This window comes from Elephas maximus, chromosome 19 (genome assembly GCF_024166365.1).
Source record: "Elephas maximus indicus isolate mEleMax1 chromosome 19, mEleMax1 primary haplotype, whole genome shotgun sequence".
NCBI lineage: Eukaryota > Metazoa > Chordata > Mammalia > Proboscidea > Elephantidae > Elephas > Elephas maximus.
In genome coordinates, this window is record NC_064837.1 from 25922750 (window position 1) to 25946327 (window position 23578).

General features: G+C 36.4%; 1 protein-coding gene across 5 annotated transcripts in view; it reads left to right on the plus strand.

Annotated features, from left to right (window-relative positions):
* Positions 1-23578, plus strand: part of NF1 (neurofibromin 1) — a 253107-nt gene that overhangs the window by 66853 nt on the left and 162676 nt on the right. For all 5 annotated transcript variants that reach the window (XM_049859655.1, XM_049859659.1, XM_049859657.1 and 2 more), the window contains exons 5-8: positions 10939-11045; positions 15733-15800; positions 16056-16131; positions 17009-17166. In XM_049859655.1, coding sequence (XP_049715612.1) covers positions 10939-11045; positions 15733-15800; positions 16056-16131; positions 17009-17166 — 409 coding nt within the window. The remainder of the gene's footprint in view (positions 1-10938; positions 11046-15732; positions 15801-16055; positions 16132-17008; positions 17167-23578) is intronic.

Consider the following 23578-nt stretch of genomic DNA (forward strand, 5'->3'; position numbering starts at 1 on the left):
TCTTTGCCTGGTTTTGGTATCAGAGTTACGCTAGATTCATAGAATGAATTCGGACATATCCCTTCTTTTTCTACATTCTGAAATAGTTGGAGTAGTACTAATGCAAGTTCTTCTCTGAATATTTGGTAGAATTCTCCAGTGAAGCCATCTTGACCAGGACTTTATTTTGTTGGAAGTTTTTTTTAAATTAACATTTCAATCTCTTGTTATGGGTCTGTTCAGATTTTCTACCTCAATTTGTGTTAGTTTAGGTAGGTAGTGTGTTTCTAGAGATTTGTCAGTCTCCTCTAGGTTTTCAAATTTGTTGGAGTACAGGTTTTCATAGTACTCTGTTATAATCCTCTTTATTTTAGTTGGGTCTGTTTTAATGTCCCCCATTTCATTTTTATTTTGGGTTATTTGCTTCCTCTCCTGATTTTCTTTTGTCAGCTTGGCCAGTGGTTTGTCAATTTAGTTGATCCTTTCAAAGAACCAACTTTTGATTTTGTTGATTGTTTTTAATGTTCTTCTATTCTCTGTTTCATTTATTTCTGCTCTGATCTTCACTATTCCCTTTCTTCTGGTGGCTGTGGGCTTCTTTTGCTCTTCTATTTGTTTGAGTTGTGGGGTTAATGTTTTGTTTTTTGTCTCTTATTCTTTGACATGTGCACCTGTTGCTATAAACTGACCTCTGAGCACCACCTTAGCTATGTCTGATAGGTTTTGGTGTGATTTGTTTTCATTCCCATTTGATTGTAGAAATTTTTTGATTCCATCTTTGATTTATTCTGTTACCCAGTGGTTTTTAAGCAAGGCACTATTCAGGTTTCATGTATTTGATTTTTTTTCCTTGCTCTTCTTGTTACTCATTTCTACTTTTATGGCGTGTGATCAGAGAAGATGCTTTGTATTATCAGTGTTTTGAATTTTTTGAGGGTTGATTTATGGCCTAAGATGTTGTCTCTGCTGGAGAATGTTCCATGTATGTTGCAAAAGAATGTATACTTTGCTGCCATTGGGTGGGGTGTTCTGTATATGTCTGTGAGGTCAAGATGGTTGATTGTGGCCTTAAGATCTTCTGTATTGTTTCTGAGTTTCTTTCTAGATGTTCTGTCCTTTACTGAGAGTAGTGTGTTGAAGTCCTTTGTTAGTATTATGGAAATGTCAGTTTCCCTTTTCGGTGGTGTTAGATTTTGTTTTATGTATTTTGGAGCCCTGTTGTTGTTTGCATAGATATTTATTGTGGTTATGTTTTCATGGTGGACTGTCCCTTTAATCATTATATAACATCCATCCTTGTTTTTTATGATGGGTTTTGCCTTAAAATCTACTTTATCTGAGATTAGTATTGCTACTCCTGTTCTTTTTTGGTTGCTGTTTGCTTGATATTTTTTTTCTCATTCTTTGATTTTTGATATATTTATGTCTTTGTATCTAAGGTGTCTCTTGTAGACATCATATTGATGAGTCCTGTTTTTTAATCCATGCTGTCACTCTTTGTCTCTTTATGGGTACATTTAGGCCATTTACATTCAGTGTGATTATTGATAGGTATGAGTTTATTGCTGTCATTTTGTAGTGCTTTTTTTGTGGTGCTGATGTTTTCTTTGTTCCTCTTATTCTCCTTTGCGGAGTTCTTTTGCTTTTGAATTTTGTTTCTTTCATTATTGTAGATTTCGTGTTTACTGGGACTGTATTTTTTCTTGTTTATTTTGATGAGTATGTTTGTTAACTTTTTTTGTGGCTACCTTGAAATTTACCCGTCTTCCTAAGATGGAACCAGTCTTTTATTACTTGATATCACCTTGACTTCCTCTCCATTTGAAAGTTCTATACCTATATCATGTATTCCCCCTTTTATTGTTTTGACATTGTTCTCATTTACAGATTGATGTCTTTGGTTCCCTCTTTTGAATCTTTTAGTTTTGTTTTACCCTTGAGAGTTCATTATCTAGTTCAATATTTGGCTGACATTGACCTGTGTCCTAGATTCTGTTTGTTGTTGGTTCTCTTAACTGAAGGACACCCTTTAATAATTCTTGAAGTTTAGTTTGGTTTTTACAGATTCTCTTAATTTCTATTTATCTGGAAATGTCCTTATTATGTCCTTATTTTGTCATCATATTTGAGAGAGAGTTTTACACGATATATTATTCTTGGTTGGCAGTTTTTTTGTTTCAAGCTTTTATATATATATATTTTCCCATTGCCTTCTTGCCTCTATGGTTTGTTCCAAGTAATCAGAGCTTAGTCTTATTGCTTCCCCTTTGCATGTGACTTTTCATTTTTCTCTAGCTGCTTTCAGGGTTCTTTCTTTGTCTTTGGTTTTGGTTAAGTGTGATTATGATATGTCTTGGTGACTTTCTCTTTAGGTTTATCCTATGTGGGGTTCATTGACCTTCTTGGATAATCAGCTTTTCATCTTTCATGATTTTAGGGAAGTTTTCTATCAACAGATCTTCGGTGATCCTCTCTGTTTTCCATTTTTTCCTCCTTCTCTAGAACTCTAATCACTTGCTAATTTTTTGATTTTGACTGTATCCCACATAGTTCTTAGGTATTTTTCATTCTTCATTCTTTACTGTAATTTTTCCTCAAACAAAATTGCATCCATGTATTCATCTTCAGTTTTGCTGGTTTTGTCTTCCATTGTTTCAGATTTGCTCCTAAACCCTTTATTGTGTTGTCCATTTCTGAAATTTTGTTGTTTATGTTTTGGATTTCTAATTGCCATTTTTGTAGGATTTCTAATTGTTTCTCTATTTTGACATTTTGTTCTTGTATTATTTTCTCGAATTCTTCTATTGCTGTGCATTAGACTTTTGCATTTCCTATCAGGTAGTTCTGGTTCCTTTTCTTCTGCTGGGAGATCAACTGGTCCTTTATTCTGGTTGCTTACTGGAGCCATCTTGTGCTGTTTTTTATATATGTTTTGATATTGTCTGCTGTCTCCAAGATATTCAGGCATTGTTTTCTTTCTTGTTTTTTTTATTATTTTTGTTTGTTTGTTTGTTTTCTTTCTTTATTGATTATAGGTTTGTTTGTTTTGTCACTTTTTTGGTTGTTGTTGTTTGGTTATGTCTGGTGGGTAGGCTGGGCATGCTTTGTTGCCTGCTCCTCTGTTAGCATGATAGTTCTCACCACCTTGTCCTGGTGTGCAGGCTGTTCGCTCAGCTGTGGTGCAGCCGGGTAGATCCAGCAGGAAGGGAAAAGATGGAGATGGGACATTTGTCTGTGGTGTGAACTGTGCTGGGGGTTTGGGCATGGCTACTGTGGTCTGTGGCAGGGGGTTCCTGAGCCAGTGGAGAAGGGCTTGGGGTCTGGGCCAGGTCCCCTTGGTGCCGGGAGGGGTCTGGAGCCATTTTGTAGTGGCCTGGGGTCTGGGCTGGGTCTCCTGGGTGCTGCAGGGGTGGTGGGAAGGGTCCTAGGATATGGGGTGTGTCCCCTGGTTGCTGTGGAGGCCTGCAGGAGGCTTCTGGAACCAGTAAGAAGGGGTCTGGGCTGGGTCGCCTTGGGCCCATAGGCTGTGGGACAGGTAGATGGGGATACAGAGGCAGGGGCAGCAGGGCCTATAGGGTGGGTTGGCAGTCTGGCTACTGGGACTACGGAGCCACTATTCAGCGGGCGTGGGGGTTGTAGGAGCATGCTCCTACGGTTACTGGGTGAGAGAATTTGCTTTTCTTTGAGTTGCAGCCAGCAAACGTGGTCTTACTTCGTCCTGGTGTGTCTGTGCCATACCTGTATTTCCTGTTGGGAATTCCATGGAGCTGCCTTTCTACTTGTGGGGTTGTTGGCTATGTTCTAAGATGGTAACACTGAGTCATGCTGTTTTGTCAGGAACCTCCACTCTGTATCTCTATTTCTTTCCCATTTTCTATCAGTTTTTTCTCCTCAGTGAATTCCAATCTAATAATTTATCCCTTCATTTAAGGGTCAGGGTTCTAGGGTTAACATCTGTATCTGTTTTACTTGGTTTTTCAGTTCTTCGTTGTGGTAAGATGCCTTAGTGCATCTGACTAGTCCACCATCTTCTAGTTTCCCGTTTCATTAAAGAATGTTGTTAGAACTTTAAAAATGTTTCTTCTTTAAGATTAAGATTTACTGTTGACATTTCTGTTCTTTGATTTTCCTTAGGAAAGATTTGGCTACAGATCTTAAGATAGCTTTATTGTTCTACTAGGGTATACCATGTTCTGTGGATCTTTCATGAGGAGGATTAGTTGATTTTACCACAGAACTACTATACAACTGCACTAGATCTAGTTGTTTTGTAGTGGGAAGGCCCTTCAGAATATCTCCTTTGACACACGACTAGCAGCAGAAGACTCAATGACTATTTTGGTTCCTTTATAAAATCTGCTATTTTAAAATTAGATTTCTTTTTAGTAGTTTTCAATTCCTTCTGGTGTTTTTTTTTCCCCCATATGTCTGTCAGTTTGTTGTACTGTGGGGGCTTGTGTGTTGCTGTGACGCTGCAAGCTATGCCACTGGTATTCAGATACCAGCAGAGTCACCCATGGAGAACAGGTTTCAGCTGAGCTTCCAGACTGAGACAGATTAGGAAGAAGGACCTGGCAGTCTACTTCTGAAAAGCATTAGCCAGTGAAAACCTTATGAATAGCAGCCGAACATTGTCTGATATAGTGCTGGAAGATGAGCCCCCTAGGTTGGAAGGCACTCAAAAGATGACTGGGGAAGAGCTGCCTCCTCAAAGTACAGTCGACCTTAATGACGTGAATGGAGTAAAGCTTTCGGGACCTTCATTTGCTGATGTGGCATGACTCAAAATGAGAAGAAACAGCTGCAAACATCCATTAATAATCGGAACCTGGAATGTACGGAGTATGAATCTAGGAAAATTGGAAATCGTCAAAAGTGAAATGGAACGCATAAACATCTATATCCTAGGCATTAGTGAGCTGAAATGGACTGGTATTGGCCATTTTGAATTGGACAATCATATAGTCTACTATGCGGGGAATGACAACTCGAAGAGGGATGGTGTTGCATTCATCATCAAAAAGAACATTTCAAGATGTATCCTGAAGTACAACGCTGTCAGTAATAGGATAATATCCATACGCCTACAAGGAAGACCAGTTAATATGACTATTATTCAAATTTACACACAAACCACTGGGGCCAAAGATGAAGAAACAGAAGATTTTTATCAGCTGCTGCAGTCTGAAATTGATCGAACACGCAGTGAAGATGCATTGATAATTACTGGCGATTGGAATGCGGAAGTTGGAAACAAAGAAGAAGGATCAGTAGTTGGAAAATATGGCCTTGGTGATAGAAACAATGCTGGAGATCGAATGATAGAATTTTGCAAGACCAACGACTTCTTCATTGCAAATACCTTCTTTCACCAACATAAACGGCAACCATACACATGGACCTTGCCAGATGGAACACACAGAAATCAAATTGACTACATCTGTGGAAAGAGATGATGGAAAAGATCAATATCAGCAGTCAGGACAAGGCCAGGGGCTGACTGTGGAACAGACCATCAATTGCTCATATGCAAGTTGAAGCTGAAACTGAAGAAAATCAGAGCAAGTCCACGAGAGCCAAAATGTGACCTTGAGTATATCCCACCTGAATTTAGAGACCATCTGAAGAACAGATTTGAGGCATTGAACACTAGCGACTGAAGACCAGATGAGCTGTGGAATGACATCAAGGACATCATCCATGAAGAAAGGAAGAGGTCATTGGAAAGACAGGAAAGAAAGAAAAAGACCAAGATGGATGTCAGAGGAGACTCTGAAACTTGCCCTTGAGCGTCGAGCAGCTAAAGCAAAAGGAAGAATTGATGAAGTAAAAGAAATGAACAGAAGATTTCAAAGGGCCTCTCGAGAAGACAGAGTAAAGTATAATGACATGTGCAAAGAGCTGGAGATGGAATACCAAAAGGAAAGAACATGCTCAGCATTTCTCAAGCTGAAAGAACTGAAGAAAAAATTCAAGCCTCGAGTTGTAATAGTGAAGGATTCCATGGGGAAAATATTAAACGACGCAGGAAGCATCAAAAGAAGATGGAAGGAATACACAGAGTCATTATACCAAAAAGAATTAGTTGATATTCAACCATTTCAAGAGGTGGCATATGACCAGGAACCGACGGTACTGAAGGAAGAAGTCCAAGCTGCTCTGAAGGCATTGGCGAAAAACAAGGCTCCAGGAATTGATGGAGTATCAATTGAGATGTTTCCACAAACAGATGTAGCGCTGGAGGTGCTCTCTCATCTATGCCAAGAAAATATGGAAGACAGCTTCCTAGCCAACTGACTGGAAGAGATCCATACTTATGCCTATTCCCAAGAAAGGTGATCCAACTGAATGTGGAAATTATAGAACAATATTGTTAATATCGCACGCAAGCAAAATTTTGCTGAAGATCATTCAAAAATGGCTGCAGCAGTATACCAACAGGAAACTGCCAGAAATTCAGGCCACTTTCAGAAGAGGACGTGGAATCAGAGATATCAGTGCTGATGTCAGATGGATCCTGGCTGAAAGCAGAGAATATCAGAAGGATGTTTACCTGTGTTTTATTGACTATGCAAAGGCATTCGACTGTGTGGATCATAACAAACTATGGATAACATTGCAAAGAATGGGAATTCCAGAACACTTAATCGTGTTCGGGCAGAACAAGGGGATGCGGATTGGTTTAAAGTCAGGAAAGGTGTGTGTCAGGGTTGTATTCTTTCACCATACCTATTCAATCTGTATGCTGAACAAATAATCCGGGAAGCTGGACTATATGAAGAAGAACGGGGCATCGGGATTGGAGGAAGACTCATTAACCTACCTTATGGAGATGATACAGCCTTGCTTGCTGAAAGTGAAGAGGACTTGAAGCACTTACTAACGAAGATCAACGACCACAGCCTTCAATATGGATTGCACCTCAACATAAAGAAAACAAAAATGCTCACAACTGTACCAATGAGCAACATCATGATAAACGGAGAAAAGACTGAAGTTGCCAAGGATTTTCTTTTACCTGGATCCACAATCAACAGCCATGGAAGCAGCAGTCAAGAAATCAAAAGATGCATTGCATTGGGCAAATGTGCTGCAAAGGACCTCTTCAAAGTGTTGAAGGGCAAAGATGTCACCCTGAAGACTAAGGTGCCCCTGACCCAAGCCACGGTATTTTCAATCACATCATATGCATGTGAAAGCTGGACAATGAGTAAGGAAGACCGAAGAAGAGTTGACGCCTTTGAATTGTGGTGTTGGCGAAGAATATTGAATATACCATGGACTCTCAAAAAAAACGAACAAATCTGTCTTGGAAGAAGTGTGGCCACAATGCTCCTTAGAGGCAGGGATGGTGAGACTGCGTCTTCCATACTTTGGACATGTTGTCAGGAGGGATCAGTCCCTGGAGAAGGACTTTATGCTTGGCAGAGTACAGGGTCAGCAGAAAAGAGGAAGACCCTCCATGAGGTGGATTGACACAGTGGCTGCAACAATGAGCTCAAGCATAACGATTGTAAGGATGGTGCAGGACTGGGCAGTGTTTCGTTCTGTTGTGCATAGGATCGCTATGAGTCGGAACCGACTCAACGGCACCTAACAACAATAACTAGTAGTGTTTTTAATCATTTTTAACCTACGTATTTTACATGTTCTTTAAGATTGAAACCAAACCCATTGCCCTCAAGTAGAACTGTCCCATAGGGTTTCCAAAGCTGTAAATTTTTGTGGAGATAGACTGCCACATCTTCTCTGACCTTTGGTTAGCAGCCGAGTGCTTAACTACTGTGCCACCAGGACCCCTTTGTTTAAGATTAAGTGACCTTAAATCCTTGATTCTGTAATCCTTCTGCTTGTATTTGCTGACTTCCATTCATAGTTAGTTGATTCCTCTCTATTTTGTAATCTTTGATTGCAACCTTATCTTTAGTGATTAAGCTTTAGAATTTCTTATAGTCTTGAGCTGTAGGAATGTCCTAGTGATAGTTTTGCATTTGTTTTTGCTAAGTGCCCAGCTCTGGGTCTGTTTGTCTGTTTGTTAACTCTTCAGCTTAGCCCTGTACTGGATGTGTAATACAAACTTGGAACCCAAACCCTTAAGATTCAGCCCTGAGTGACTTTTTCCCATACTCAAGGCCAAGGCAGAGCAGGTGACTTTTTTGTGCTGGTACTTTTTTTTCTTTCCCCTCCCTCCCTGCCTCCTTCCTTCTCTTTTTCTTAACTCTTTTTGTGAGTGCATAGTTCTCTGGTATTCTTATTTTATGCAGGGTCTCAGCTCTAATCTTTGCATTATTAGGGTCCGAGGCCTTATATCTGTTCTTCATGTGGTTGTTAAACCCCAAGTCCCTAGGTTAAGAAGATAAAAAAACCCAACCACTACCTTTTATTTGATTTCTCCATCTCTAAAATGACAAGGTTTACGAAATACTCCTTCCCTGTAGAAATAACTGGACTATAAAAGGAGTTAAACTTTTCCGTAAACAATCCCAGGAGTTAGCTTCACAAAAATTGTCGCCGCTGATGTATTGAGTTGTGTTTCCTACTAAGACATACTCTATATTTCTAGGCTCTGTGAAGCAGCTGTGGGATTTTTTTAATGTAAATCAGTATTGAGGACTTCCTCATTTTCAGTATGAACTGCTAAGCTTTTCTCACACAGATGATACGAAAAGTTTTTATGTCAGTGCTAAGAATAATTTTAATGTTAGCTATACACCTGTAAGCTAAAATGAGTGAAAGAAGAATTTGAGAAGGAAGAAATGAGATTGATTTCACTTTTAGCAACTAAAGGTCTAGTGTCATGATTCATAAGTTAGGCTTAAACTGCACTAAAATGGTCAAAATTCAAGTTAATATTATGAATAAGACCATGTAGTGTTTGTGTTTTCTTTGTCTCTGCGTCTCTCTGTCTCTGCATTTGTAAAAATTAGTCATTGTATTGTGCCACTTACATTTGTTGATGTTGGCTGTTAACCATAAGGTTGGTGGTTTGAACCCACCCAGCGCTATGTAGGAGAAAAGATCTGGTGACCTAATCCCATAAAGATTACAGCCTAGGGAACCCTGCGGGATGTTTCTGCTATGGCATGCAGGGTCACAGTTCACGGGTCAGTAGGTTAGCGATTTCACTGAAGTGGATTTATCAGTTTTAAAATATCTGAATTTTCGCTTAGTATTAAATTTACTATACTTATGATAACTTTATATTCGGTTTAAGGGTAATTTTGAGTTTAGAAAAATTCTTGTCCTTATAAGCTTATCTTCTGCTGGGAAAAGAGGGACATTCATCAAATAATCACATAGACATGCGTATAGACAATGAAAAGTGCAATGAAGAGACTTAGCTTTTTTTACTGCAGTGTAACTGTGTCCTGTGGCTGCAGATGAAGTATCATTCATATTTCTGAAGTCTAGTTGATGTGAATACAAGTTAATCATTTGATCTTTATTTTACTCATAATTTGAAAAATGTGAAGTGGTATTCCATCTTTTTTTTTTTTTTTTAACCTTTTGTGGAAAAATTTCAAACATACACAAAGCAGAGAGAATATAGTATTTTGAATCTCCATGCATTTCTCACTCTGCTTCAGCATTTGCTTTCCACCTCCCCCCCTTTTTATTTTAAAGCAAATCCCAGGTATGTATCATTTCACCTATAAATATTTCAATATGTATTCCTAATGGAAAGATTTTTTGAAGTACGATACCATTATCATACCTAAGAAAAATTCATGATTAATATCTATTACCAAATTCATGTTTAATTTTCCTTGATTATTTAAAAAAATGGCCTTTTTATTTGGTTTGTTCAAATCAGGATCCAAACAAGGTCCATCCTTGCAATTAGTTGATACTTCTTTTACATCTCTGTGTCACAATTTAATTTATATCATTGCCTCATTTCTTCACCTTCCCACCCTCATTTACTTCATGTTGCTTATTTGTTGAAGAACTGAGTTGTTTGTCTTGTAGAATTTTTGGCATTCGTTTGGCTGGGCTTGACTGGGATCAGTTTTGTTTGACTGGGAATCAAGAATACTTCATAGATGGCGCTTTGTAGTTCCTGTTGCATCACATCAGTAAACATGTCTGATTGTCCCACTTTTAGCATTGTTATGATTGGTTGTTGGATTTAGGTGTTACCGGCCTTATTCATTCAATGTAAAGTTGCCTATACATTTTTTACCTAATGTTTTTAGTAGCTGTGATGATCATTGCCTGAATCAGTCATTTCACTGGGAACTGCAAAATGATAAATGTTCTGTTCTGTCATTAATTCTTTATTTTTAAATTGTGATTCTTGCAGAAGCTTTCTCTTCCTCCTTATTTATTCATTTGCCTTGCAATGTAGTCCATAGCGAAGGCAGGATAGAGGCTTGATTTCTTTCTTTTTATTTATCAGTTTTTAGAATGACTTCGTACCCTAACAATTCTGAAGGTAACCAGTGAGGTTTATGTATATGTGTATTACTATAGATTCATGTTTTTTTCTTATAATTTTATGTGTATCAATTATTGTAAACGTAATTCTTTTGATGCTCACATTATCTCATCTTTTAACAGTGGGACCCTCTGTAAGTGGACACCTGTGTGGCTTTTGACATGACTCCTTATTTGTTGATAGTTTTCTTAAGGTGACGTAGGCTCATGTGTACATCTCCTGCCCCAGTCTTAGAATTAACTAATTTTCCCAAAGAGCCCTGGCTTCTTTTAGTGGAAATATTGTTTAGATACCTCACTTTGTGGGATAGGGATACTAAATTTACTGGATTATTATTGATTTTTTTTTTTTATCATATCCCTTGAATTAGCTATGTTCCTGTAGATTTTTTATAAGAAATAGTCCCTTGTTTTTATGTGTATTTACTCAGTATACTGTCATCACTTGGGGAAGAAGGATCTATTGAATTTGGAATATCCTAAAACTTAAATTGATAAACTGTTTTGGTTTTTACTTTTTAGGTTGCAGGAATTGACTGTTTGTTCAGAAGATAACGTTGATGTTCATGATATAGAATTGTTACAGTATATCAATGTGGATTGTGCAAAATTAAAACGACTTCTGAAGGGTAGGTTTAAATATTATCGAGAAAGAATCACTGTGTGTCAAAAACTAGTTTTATGAATGTACTAATTGTGTTGACTTAGAACTCAAAATGGATTTTGTAATGCGAATGTCTTTGTGAAAGGGCTGATCATACTTCTCGTCCTAGTTTTTGAACCGTCGAAAACAATACAATAGATAAAATTAGTATCTTTAAACAGTGGAAAGCTTTGTTTAACTAAATGTTTTTAATAAAGAGAATGTAAGGGTGCTGTTTTTAAAATATTCCAGATTTTGATCTTTTAAGGATGGCTATAGGTTTTAGAAGTTATCTATTTCACTGTTACAGCACTTAAAGAAGATAGTTTTTAGCAGGATATCAAAGTTCCATGGCAGAATGGAGCCAGGAGATCATGAGCTCAAGGCGAGAGAAGAAATTGAGTCAGAGGTCTCATTTCCGTTTTCAGCTGTTACTGACTGACTTAACAGCACTGCAAAGTCTCTTAACCTTTCAGTGCCTAATTTCGCTTGCTTGTAGAACATGTCAGTAGTATCCTACATGGGAATGATGTAAGGCCTAATAAGTGATTTTAAAGCTTTGAGAAGTACTTTACATGATTATGTCTGTTGCAATAAATTATCAGAAGGGATTGAGAGAATTGCTGGGTAAGCACTAAAGTGCTAATATAAATCATATATCAGTGAGTATTATTCATAAACTAAGTATGAATATCTAAATTTCATTTCACAGAATTGCTTTTTAGTTTTATGTGGTATTGGATTCTAATTAAAAAGTGAAATTTCATAGTATATAATTCATACTTATTTAAAAATTTTTATTGTGGTAAAATATAGATAGCAAACAGTTTGCTCTTGAAAACTTTTTCAGTATATAATTCAGTGACTTTAATTACACTGCCCATGTTGTGCTACCACCATCATTATTCATTTCCAGATTTTTCATCACTCCAGACAGACACTCAGCACCCCTTCAGTAGTAACTCCCGTTAATCCCTCTGCTCAGTCGCTGTAACCACTAATCAATTTCTATCTCTGTGCATTTACCTATTCTCGATAATTCATATGTGGGATCATGCAAGATTTGTCCTTTTATGTCTGATTCAGCATAATGTTTTTAAGTTTTATCCCATTATGTATCATGTATCAGAACTTCATTTCTCTTTGTCCGAATAATAATTATATGTGTTTACCACATTTTGTTTATCCATGCATCTGTTAATAAACACTAGAGTTTCACCTTTTACGCTGAACGTTGGTGTACAGTATCTGTTTGCCTCACTGCTTTCAGTTTACTTGGGTATATACCTAGGAGTGACATTGTTGGGTTATATGGTAATTCTGCATTTAACTTTGAGAACTGCCAAAGTTTTCATAGTGGCTGCATCACTTTGGAGCCCTGGTGACATAGTGGTTAAGAGCTTGGCTGCTAACCAAAAGGTCAGCAGTTTGAATCTACCAACCACTCCTTGGAAACTCTATGGGGTAGTTCTACTCTGTGTTACAGGGTTGCTCTGAGTCGAAATTAAGTCGATGGCAACAGGTTTTTTTTTTTTCCATCATTTTACATTACCACCAGCTGTGTACAAGGATTCCAATTTCTCTCTCCACATCCTAGCCAACATTGTTATTTTCTGTTTTTCTGATTATAGCCATCCTATTTTTTTTTTTTTTTTTTTAGTGTGGACCAAGTGGTATCTCATTGTGGTTTCGATTTGTATTTTCCTGACGACTAGTGACATTGCCCATCTTCCCATGTGCTTATTGGCTATTTGTATATCTTCTTTGTCAGCAAAAACCAAACCCAACCCACTTCCAACTTGTAGCGACCCTATAGGACAGAGTAGGACTGCCCCGTAGAATTTCCAAGGAGCACCTGGTGGATTCGAACTGCTGACCTTTGGGTTAGCAGCCATAGCACTTAACTGCTGTGTCACCAGAGTTCCTGTCTTTGCTAACAAGCATATGGAAATTTGCTCATTTTTAAATTGGGTTGTTTGTCTTATTTGAGTTGTAGGAGATTATATAATATGGATATTAAACCTTTATCAGATATATGGTTCCCAAATATTTTCTCCTGTTCTGTAGATTGTTTCTTCACTTTCTTGATAAAAGTTCTTTGATGCACAAAAATTTCATTTTGCTTCTTACACTTTTGGTGTCCTATCTAAAACTCCATTGTCAAAAACAAGGTCTTATAGCCTTACCTTTATATTTTCTGCTAAGAGTTTTATGGTTTTAGTTTTTATATTTACATCATTCATCTATTTTGATTAATTTTTTTAAATAATTTTTATTGTGCCTTAAGTGAAAGTTTACAAATCAAGTCAATCTCTCACATATAAACTTATATACACCTTACTACATACTCCCACTTACTCTCCCCCTAATGAGTCAGCCCGCTCCCTCCTTCCAGTCTCTCCTTTCATGACTGTTTTGCCAATTTCTAACCCCCTCTACCCTCACATCTCCCCTCCAGACGGGAGATGCCAACATAGTCTCAAGTGTCCACCTGATACAAGTAGCTCACTCCTCATCAGCATCTATCTCCAACCCATTGTTCAGTCCCTTCCGTGTCTGATGAGTTGTCTTCGGGAATGGTTCCTGTCCTGGGCCAACAGAAGGTTTGGGGACCATGACTGCCAGGATTCTTCTAGTCTTAGTCAGACCATTAAGTCTGGTCTTTTTATGAGAATTTGGGGTCTGCATACCACTGTTCTCCTGCTCCCTCAGGGGTTCTCTGTTGTGCTCCCTGTCAGGGCAGTGATCGGTTGTGGCCGGGCACCATCTAGTTCTGCTCTCAGGATGATGTAGGTCTCTGGTTCATGTGGCCCTTTATCTGTCTCTTGGGCTCTTAATTACCTTGTGACCTTGGTATTCTTCATTCTCCTTTGATCCAGGTGGGTTGAGACTCATTGCTTGATTTTTTTATATGATGTGAGGTAGGGGTCCAGTTTCATTCTTCTGCATGTGGAGATCCACTTACCCAGTACCATTAATTGAGGGGACTGTTCTCTTCCCATTGAATGGATTTGGCACCCTTGTCAAAAATCAGTTGGCCATTGGTGTGGGTTCACTTTGTATCTTAATTAAAGAATTGCCAAACAATAATGTTTTTAAGGTCTGGCCTAAAAGAAGGTGATTTAGTTATATTGACTTTGAAAAACTCAACAGTTCTGCAATACAATTTTCAAAATACCTTATTTGGTTTTTTTAAGACGTGCTTTAAACTCAGTAACTGTTTTACCAGAGTTATAGAAAGACTGTATCTATATAGATGAATAATAAAAGGCTGTGTGTTCAGCTCTTATAGCGAATGGTAAAATTTAAAGATTCCCTCTATGTATTAAATTTAGGAAGAATTGTACGGTCACTATGAGTCAGAGTCGACTAGACCGCAATGGGTTTTGTTTTTTGAGGGGAGTTTTATAATTCTTCATAACTCCTCAGTGACATTTTAGAAATAAATCAGGTCCAAGTTGACCCTGAATAATTTTTTTTTTCAAAAAAAAAAAAAAAATAGTTTTCATAGAAATATTTGATCCATAATGATTAACTGAAATGGCTCTTTGTGCTCAAATGAGAGAAACTAACTGTGAATAAATGACTTTCTTTTATATTGAGGTAAGTTATTCCCATTGAATGCCGTGTCCTAAAAAACAAAAATTTATAGTATATATCAATAAATATATAAAGTATAAAGCAAAGATGGTCCTGTGTGATGATGATGGAAGGGATTGAAGCTTCCTATTATTTGAGTAATAAAACTAATGATGTGTTTAAGTTCAGTTCAGCAGGCATTTGTTGAGCACCTAGTGGAAGAAACCATTGCTAAGTCCTGGGAATGTAAAGATTAATAAAATATTGAATCTGCCCCTGAGGAATTTGTGGCCTTGTTTGAGACAAGTATATTATTATTAAATTATTTGCAAAATAGTGTGGTAAGTGCAGTCAGAAAATATATGCAAGGTCTAGAGGTGTAGTGCAAAGGAAGGAGTAGTTAAATTTCTTTTCAGGAAGGAGAGGAGCAGCTTCTCACAGAAATGGTGGTATCTGAGATTGATCTCGAACGAAGAGGTATGAGGTGAATACCGTGGTGGAAAACGAGAATATGTGCAAAGGCATGGAAATGTCAAATAGCATGGGGTTGCTGGGGAACAATAAATTCAGATAGGCTAAGCGTAAAGCAAGAGAGAAGAAATATGTGCTTATTTAGGGTTGGGAGATGTTGAAAGGAAAAGAACACCACATGAGCAACATACGTTCTCATACATGGATAGGAAAAGGAATGGAAGAAAATTCACCGAACCCTTCACTGCGATTGTTGCTTAATGGTAGCGTCATGGATGATGTTTTAAATTTTCCTTAGACTGTTGTATATTTTTTTAATGTTGTACAATGACCATGTGTTTTATAATTTTTTTCTAAAGTTATTATTAAAAACAGAACAAAACTAAAAAACCTTCACAACAACCTCTGATTGAAGTTTAAGGCGTATTTACTTTTTATTGAGTTAGTGTTTATTAGGCATAACTCTACTCAATTTCATGGTTCGTATTAATTGTCTTCACATTGTTTACAAATAATACTGGAATAAAAGTTTTCATTTAAAAGAAAAGTTAGCTTTGCTAGTGGTTCTGAAATGTATTTGTGTTTAGTTCATCTAAAACTAATTCAAAAATGTTTTTTTCCAGAAACAGCATTTAAATTTAAAGCTCTGAAGAAGGTTGCACAATTAGCAGTTATAAATAGTTTGGAAAAGGTAAGCTACCAACTCTTTGGTATTAAACTTTTGTTAATTTTTGCTTATAAATTTTGTCGTCTTTAGAATTTTGAAACAAAAGAGACATGACTTGAGTGTAATTTCATGTTAAACTTTTTTAGGAAGAATACCTCACAATATTTTTGTGGAGAAACTTAGAACTTTGTGATATAAATGCCGTATTATATTTTATATTTACTATGTTGAGGGAAGGTCAGTGTTTTCATATAAAGACATGTGTTTTGTTATTTGTAGGCATTCTGGAACTGGGTAGAAAATTACCCAGATGAATTTACAAAGCTGTACCAGATTCCACAGACTGATATGGCTGGTAAGGATAGGTTGATTTTTTTTTTTTTTGTCTCTTAAACTGTTATTATGAGGGAAAAAGTTACCACTTTCCGTATTTTTTGGTTATTAAGGAACTTTTACAACTTCAGTTATCAACTAATGTCTAAAAGGAAGTAGTACTTTTCTCTCATATTTCTAAATTACTCCCAACCCCTTTCCTTTCCCTTGAGCAAATAGGTAAAGAAGTTTGAAATTTGGGGTACTTGATGGCTCTTTATTGTAAAGAGGAAACCCTGGTGGCATAGTGGTTAAGTGCTACAGCTGCTAACCAAGAGGGCGGCAGTTCAAATCCGGCAGGTGCTCCTTGGAAACTCTGTGGGGCAGTTCTACTCTGTCATATAGGGTCGCTATGAGTCGGAATTGACTTGATGGCATTGGGGGGTGGGGTATTGTAAAGAAGCAGTTTTTTGGGCTCAGACCTGTTTTGTAATGAGGGAGAAGTATATAAAGCAGGAATATTCTTATCTGTGATGTAAGAGTTCTTGGGATACAACTACAAGACAGAAAATACTCCTGGGGAGCCTGGTAATTCCCTTTGGGCAGCTGTCCAGTCTTTGGTGCTTGGGTGTATTGTGCTTTACATAATGCCCTGGATGTGGGGACTGCACATTTGACTGACCGTTTGAAAATACAGAGTTTTTCAGGATGGAGCAGGGTAACTCTTCTAACATATAGGTAATATGACCTTGCTTGTCTGCTTACCTGGATGAATTTTTGTAGTTGTTTAAGTGATCTTACAAGTTTTTCTTTTAAAAATGTAGCCTTTGGGTTTTATGGATAGTGCCAGCTTTTAATTTAATGCTAGGGATTTTATTCTCATCTAATAATGTCTTTTGATACTTATATTTTTCATGTAGAGTGTGCAGAAAAACTGTTTGACTTGGTGGATGGTTTTGCTGAAAGCACCAAACGTAAAGCAGCAGTTTGGCCGCTACAGATCATTCTTCTCATCTTGTGTCCAGAAATAATCCAGGATATATCTCGGGATGTGGTCGATGAAAACAACATGAACAAGGTGAGCGGGGCAAGAGTATTTCCACAATCAGTCCACATGTGAAGCCGTTTATTTTACTCAAGGTGTGTATTACTTTAGGTTTAGCATTCTTTAAGCACAATATGTTGTAGGGGACCGTTTCTCATTATAATTATCTTAAATCTCTTTGTTGACCTTGCAGAGACCTACTTATACATAATTTTATTTGATGGAACAGTAATAAAACAAAACCCAGTGCCACTCATTAAAGATTTAAAGCAATCCCTTAGTTTCATTCTTTTCCCAGAGAAGACTAAATCATACTTCTGTTACTGTTAACCATAGTTTCTCTAATATAATCACTGCCAGGGTTGCCCAGCTAGGCTTCATCACTTTTATGGTGTGATGTTTTTGTGTAATTTAGAGATGGTGTCATTTGGTGCAACTGCAGTTGTCTGGTAATTTTAGGCATTTTAGAACAATTTTCACAACATTTTATCATGAAGGCAGATTGCTCTGTATATGCTGTCTGTAGTGAAATTGGAACTATAAGAACTGATAATTCTAAGGGGCTCTCCTAATTTTTAAATAGTAAGAGCTGGTTATTAATATTATTCTTTTACGTGAATTTCGGTATGCAGTTTGTTTTGCTAATACCTTTTTTTTTTTTTTTTGCTACTTCAGGAGACAGTACTTTAAGCTAACTAAACATGTCATGTGCTCCTGCCTGACTGGCTTGTGGGTGGAGATGTTCAGAATCAGCTGAAATGATTCAATCCTTTGTAGAAATACTAGATAGGGAATTTAGTATTGATGGGAAAATAAATGATTCGATAATCTTTATTAGTCCATGATTTTTTTCCATTCCTTTTAAAAAAATTTTTATTGTGCTTTAAGTGAAAGTTTACAAATCAAGCCAGTCTGTCATACAAAAATTTATATATACCTTGGTATATACTCCTAGTTGATGAGTCCATGATTTTATGGTGCTTCATGTTAGATTTTTTTTATTTTTTTATTTTTTGAGCCCTTCAAAATAGTACTTCTAAGTTTCTATTTATTGGGAAAAAGACAAGTACACTTAATTGAGTTTGTTTTAATAATCAGAGCTACATCTTTTCAAATATTAATTGGCTATTTGTATATCTTTCGTGAATTGCTCGTTTTCCCACCGAATTTCTTGTCTTTTATTGACTTGTAGGTTGTGTGTATATACTTTTTACTTGGTTTCCCTTTTTAAACTTAGTGTTTTTTTTTTTTTTTGCTACTCGTATGTTTAAAACATGTATTTAGTTACTCAGTCTTATTCTTTTTGGCTCCTAGCTTTTTTGGTCACACCTCTCCTCCACAAGATTTTATTTTTTTATTGAGTTATGCTTTGCATCTATAAAATTCATCCTTTAAAGGTAGCATGCTTTGGTGGTGCAACCATCACCGCCATCTAATTCTGGAACATTTTTATCATCTTTAAAAGAAGCCTCCATACCTGTTAGCAGCCACTCCCTACCCCCACAGCCTCTGGCAACCACCAGTGTGCCTTCTGTCCCTATGAATTTGTCTGTTCTTGACATTTCATATAAATGGGATCATACACTATGTGACCTTTGTGTCTGGCACTCCCCAAGATTTTTGAAATAGCTTTTGCATTTTTCTCTAGAACTTGTCTGGTTAAAAAATTTACATCTTTAAATCTTTGTGGATTTTTAAAAATGTGTTTTTTTTATGTATTCTCACCTTTTTCTAGTCACATTCCCTCTAAGGTAACCACTGTGAATGGTTGTCATGGATCCTTTCCATTCATATCTTCTTGACCTTACAAACATTCAAATGAAAATAGAAATACAAATGCAATCATTTTATGCACATTACTCTGCATCTTGCTTTATTGACCTAAGAGTATATCTTGGCTGTTCCTCAAAGCAGTAAATTTAACACATTCTTTTTATTCTGTTATTCAAATGAACCTCGTTTATTCAGCCATTTCATTCTGAATGGAAGATTATCCAGATTTTCTGGGTTTTTTTAGACATTGTAATTAATCCTTAGGTGAATATCTTTGTTCATATAGTTTTGTTAATTGATGCTCTTAATCCTGTAGACTAGAATTCCAAAACTGATATTTCTGAGTCAAGGGCATATGTATTTTAAAATGTTAGTAGTAATTTCTAGATTACGTTCCCCAATGTTTGCTGCAGGCCACATTTCCACCAGCAGTGAGTTAGAATGTTTACTTTCCTGAATCCTCATCAGGACTACAAGTTTTTCAGCCTTTTTAGTTTTTGCCAGACTGCTGAGATAAACAGTATTTCATGTTAATTTTTATTCCTCTTTCAAGGATACAGGACAATTTCATATGGTTCTTGGCCATTTGCATGTTTTCTTTTGCATAAAATGTCTGTTCATTTCCTTTTTTTTTTAATTCTCTTATATTGTTTGCCAGTCTTTTATTAATTTTTTAAACTTTCTGTATTAGGATTAGTAGTCCTTTACTTTTAGTCTATCGTAAATATTTTTCCAATTCATTGTTTCTTTTTAGTATAGGATGTTTTTAGCAGAAATATTTGAAATGTACAAAGAATATAGCAATCACTCAAACTCCTATTAACATTTGATATGTTGCTCATGTTTTTTCTATTTATGCGTGGTTTTAAAAATCACAAAAGTAATACTTGCATAAATTCTTTAACAGAAAATTACAGGTGTAAAACTCAGGACCTCTTTGATTCCACTAGTTCCATTTTCTTCAGAATTAATCACTGTCAAGAGTTACATGTATATTCCCCCTGCCTAGTTTTTATATTTTTATGAGAGCGAGGGAGGTGGACAGACAGATGGAGAGATACATACATGTCTAGTTCAGTGGTCCTCAAAGAGTGGTCTTCAGACCAGCTGCTCAACATCACCTGGAAACTTCTTAGAAATGTGAATTCTTAGACCGAGCCATAGATCTGCTTAGTCAGAAACTCTAAGAATGATGCTCAACAAGCAATTTGTGTGTTTAGAAGCCCCCCAGATTGTAATGCACATTGAAGTTTCAGAACTGTTGTTCATTTAGATCATTGTCTTTAACTGCTGTGTAGTGTTCCTTCAGTTTGAATATACCATACTTTTCATTCCCTATTGTCGAGCATCAAGTTACTTTTCTTAAAAAATTTAATAACAAAATCTTTAAAAAGAGCTCAGAACCCTGATGGTTTCAGATCTGAATTATATCTAATCAGATAATTTTTGTTACTTAAATTTTTACTTTAAATTCAAAACTAAAATATGTTTAGAGACTTGTGTTTTAATTACTAAGGAACTCTGTCCTGTAGGATCATTATGAGTTGGAATGGACTTGATGACACACAACAACAGCAAAGCAACTCTAATTGTGTTCATTCTTGAGAATGTGGAGTAAATTTGTCTGACTACTGGCAAATGGATTGGGTGGCTACTTAATAAAGCATTTCCTTCTGGTACTTCAGCCTTTCAGTTCTTAGACTATGTGAATTTAACATATTATGCATTGTCATTGTTGAAAATAACTATTCTAACATGCTTATTTATGCTAGCTTAATATAAATTGAGGAACTATCAGTCTTTTCTATGGTCTGAAATAATTTAAACAATAGAAATTATTTGATTAGATAGACCTCAATTGTAAAATCAAAAGGACTTGTAGCCCTTTCTTAAGCTTTTCTTTGACCTTTGCTTATTATTGTTAATTTCAAGAGAATAGTAATAAATTACATGATGAACATTTTCACTACACATGAGAAAGAACATTCAGTGGAAAAGTAAGCCTTCTTTTCACCTCTGACCTTTAGTCTTACACTTTTCCTCTCCAGATTCAAGTACTATTACTGGTTTCTTACGGGTATTTCTAGATGTAGCCTGTATACTTACTGTCTTTCAAAAATTATAAATTATTGATCAGTTTTTTTTTTTTTTGAGCTCTGTTAATCTATTTAGTTTTTCTGCCTCTAGTTTATTCTTTGGTAGGAAATACATTTTTCAGTTTTTCACCACAGAATTGTATGTAATATCTATATATTTTACTTATAGAAGTATATATATGTATATGAAATATATTTTATAACATTTTTGTAGTCTCTTATAATTGTCCAGTGTCCATGTGTATTGCTTTCTTTATTTTTAATATTTTTTGTTGTTTCTTCATTCATGTTTGCTAGCTTTTATCATTTTATTAGTCTTTAAAAAACTAGGCTTTTAACTGTTTTCTAGCATTTTTTATTTTCTATTTCATTAATTTTAGCTTTCATTTATATTTTTGTTTCTTGAGGTAATGGCTTAAGTTCACCTATTTTTTAAAAATGCAAAAGTATCTTGAAGACTTGAGTTTTAGTTCTTAGCTACAGTTACAGATTTGCATAATTTATAATTAATCTCTCATTTCTCTTAGAAGAATAATACCATATTTGATTTAGAGGAGCATCTAATAGTTTCTGAATTTAGTTTTTTGTTATCCTTTTTTAGGGTGCGGAATTTTATGTAAATCTTTAAGTCTGTTCTCTGGACTCCCTCAGAGTTGGCTTGAGATAGACTATGTTGTGGAGAACTGCTTGGTTTTGCTGCCTGGGCTCACACAGGTAGCCAATAGACTTTGCCCTGAGTTCTGGCAGTGTGGCAGACCTCCTCCCAGGCTTTGGTACTCACACTTTTCTCCTTATTATAAATCAAGTGAAGAAGCAAAGAAACAATTAGAACTTGAAGCAGATCAGATCAGACTTTCATTTACACCATTTAGGCTGCAGCCCATATGGGAAAAGTGTTTTTCTTTTTCAGTTTCCAGGGTTGGGACTAATTTTTATCTCTACTGTTGTTTTTTGCATTAATTAGGGTAGGTAGAATAATGGCTCTAACATAATAGAGCCTTATTATGTTTCTGAAGTAGTACAGAGCAGCTTAACTAAGCAGTGTGCAGGGCAGCCCTCTTCTTTTGTGGTTTTTAGGACTCTGCTGGCAAAGCCCCCACCATCTTCAGCACATGGCTTCTATGGAGGTTGTTTTCATTCTTCCAGTCAGAAGGAAAAACAATCACATAGAAAAGCATGCAGGAGGTTTTTATGGGCCAGGCCTGGAAATGGTGTATATACTTTTCATTCACATTCCATTGGCTAGAATTCAGTCACATGGCCACATCTAACTGCAAGAAGGGCTGGGAAATATAGTATAGTATAGCTATGACTCCAGGAACAAGAGGTGAACATGGAAGTCAGGGAAGAAGGGGGTGGTGTCAAGGATGAGTTAGGCTGCTGCCTCGGTAGAATTCCATTTATTTTTTTACAGATGAAAATTTATATACCAAGAGTACATGTTTACTGGGCAAGTAATACAGGTTATATGTGCTGTAAGAAGTTAAGTGAAGTTTGGATGGTAAGGAAAGTTTTTTTTAATCTTGATTTACTTTTGTGATTTCCCTATCTGGGTTGATACCTGGTTGCTCTGTCCTGTGTTCTAGTCTTGGGTTGATAGCTGATGTTATTGATTTTCTAACCAGTATTTTTTATTTCTTATAGTTTTGGTTTGGTTTTTGCAAATTCCCTAAATTTCTGTTTATCTGGAAATGTTCTAATTTTGCCTTCATATATGAAAGACAGTTTAGTTGAATGTATGATTCTGGGCTGGCAACTTTTTTCCTTCAAGGCTATATGTCATCCCATTGCCTTCTTGCCTGCATGGTTTCTCCTGAGTAGCCTGAGCTGATTGTTACTGACTCTCTATTGTAGATGACTTTTTGTTTACCCGTAGCTGCTCTTAGAATTCTCTGTTTATCTTTGGTTTTGGCAATTTTGCTTATATCTTGGTGACTTTCTTTCAATATCTACTTTGTGTGGGGTTCGATGAGCATCTTGGATAGATATATTCTCATCTTTCACAGTATCAGGGAAGTTTTCTGCCAACAAGTCTTCAGTAATTCTCTCTGTATATTCTGTTCTCCCTCCCTGTTCTGGTTCACCAGTCACTCTTAGGTTATTTTTCTTGATAGAGTCCCACATGATTCTTAGGGTTTCTTCATTTTTTAAAATTCTTTTGTCTGATTTTTCTTTGAATATATTGGTGCCAACGGTTTTATCTTCGATCTCACTAATTCTCACTTCCATTTTCTCAATTCTGCTCTTTCTATTGAGTTGTCTAATTCTGAAATTTTATTGTTAATCTTCTGAATTTCTGTTGGCGGTTTCTCTGTGGAGTCTCGCAGCCTATTAAATTTGTCAGTATGCTCTTGAATAACCCTCTTAATTTCTTTCACTGCTTTATCTGTGTTCCTTGGGTTGTACTGCATTTTGCCTGATCTCCTTCCTGATCTCTTAAAGAGTTCTGTGTGTTAATCTTTTGTATTCTACCTCTGGTAATTCCAGGAACACCTCTTCATCTGGATGATTCCTTGATTCTTTGTTTTGGGAACTTGTTGAAGTGATCATGGTCTGCCTCTTCATGTGATTTGATA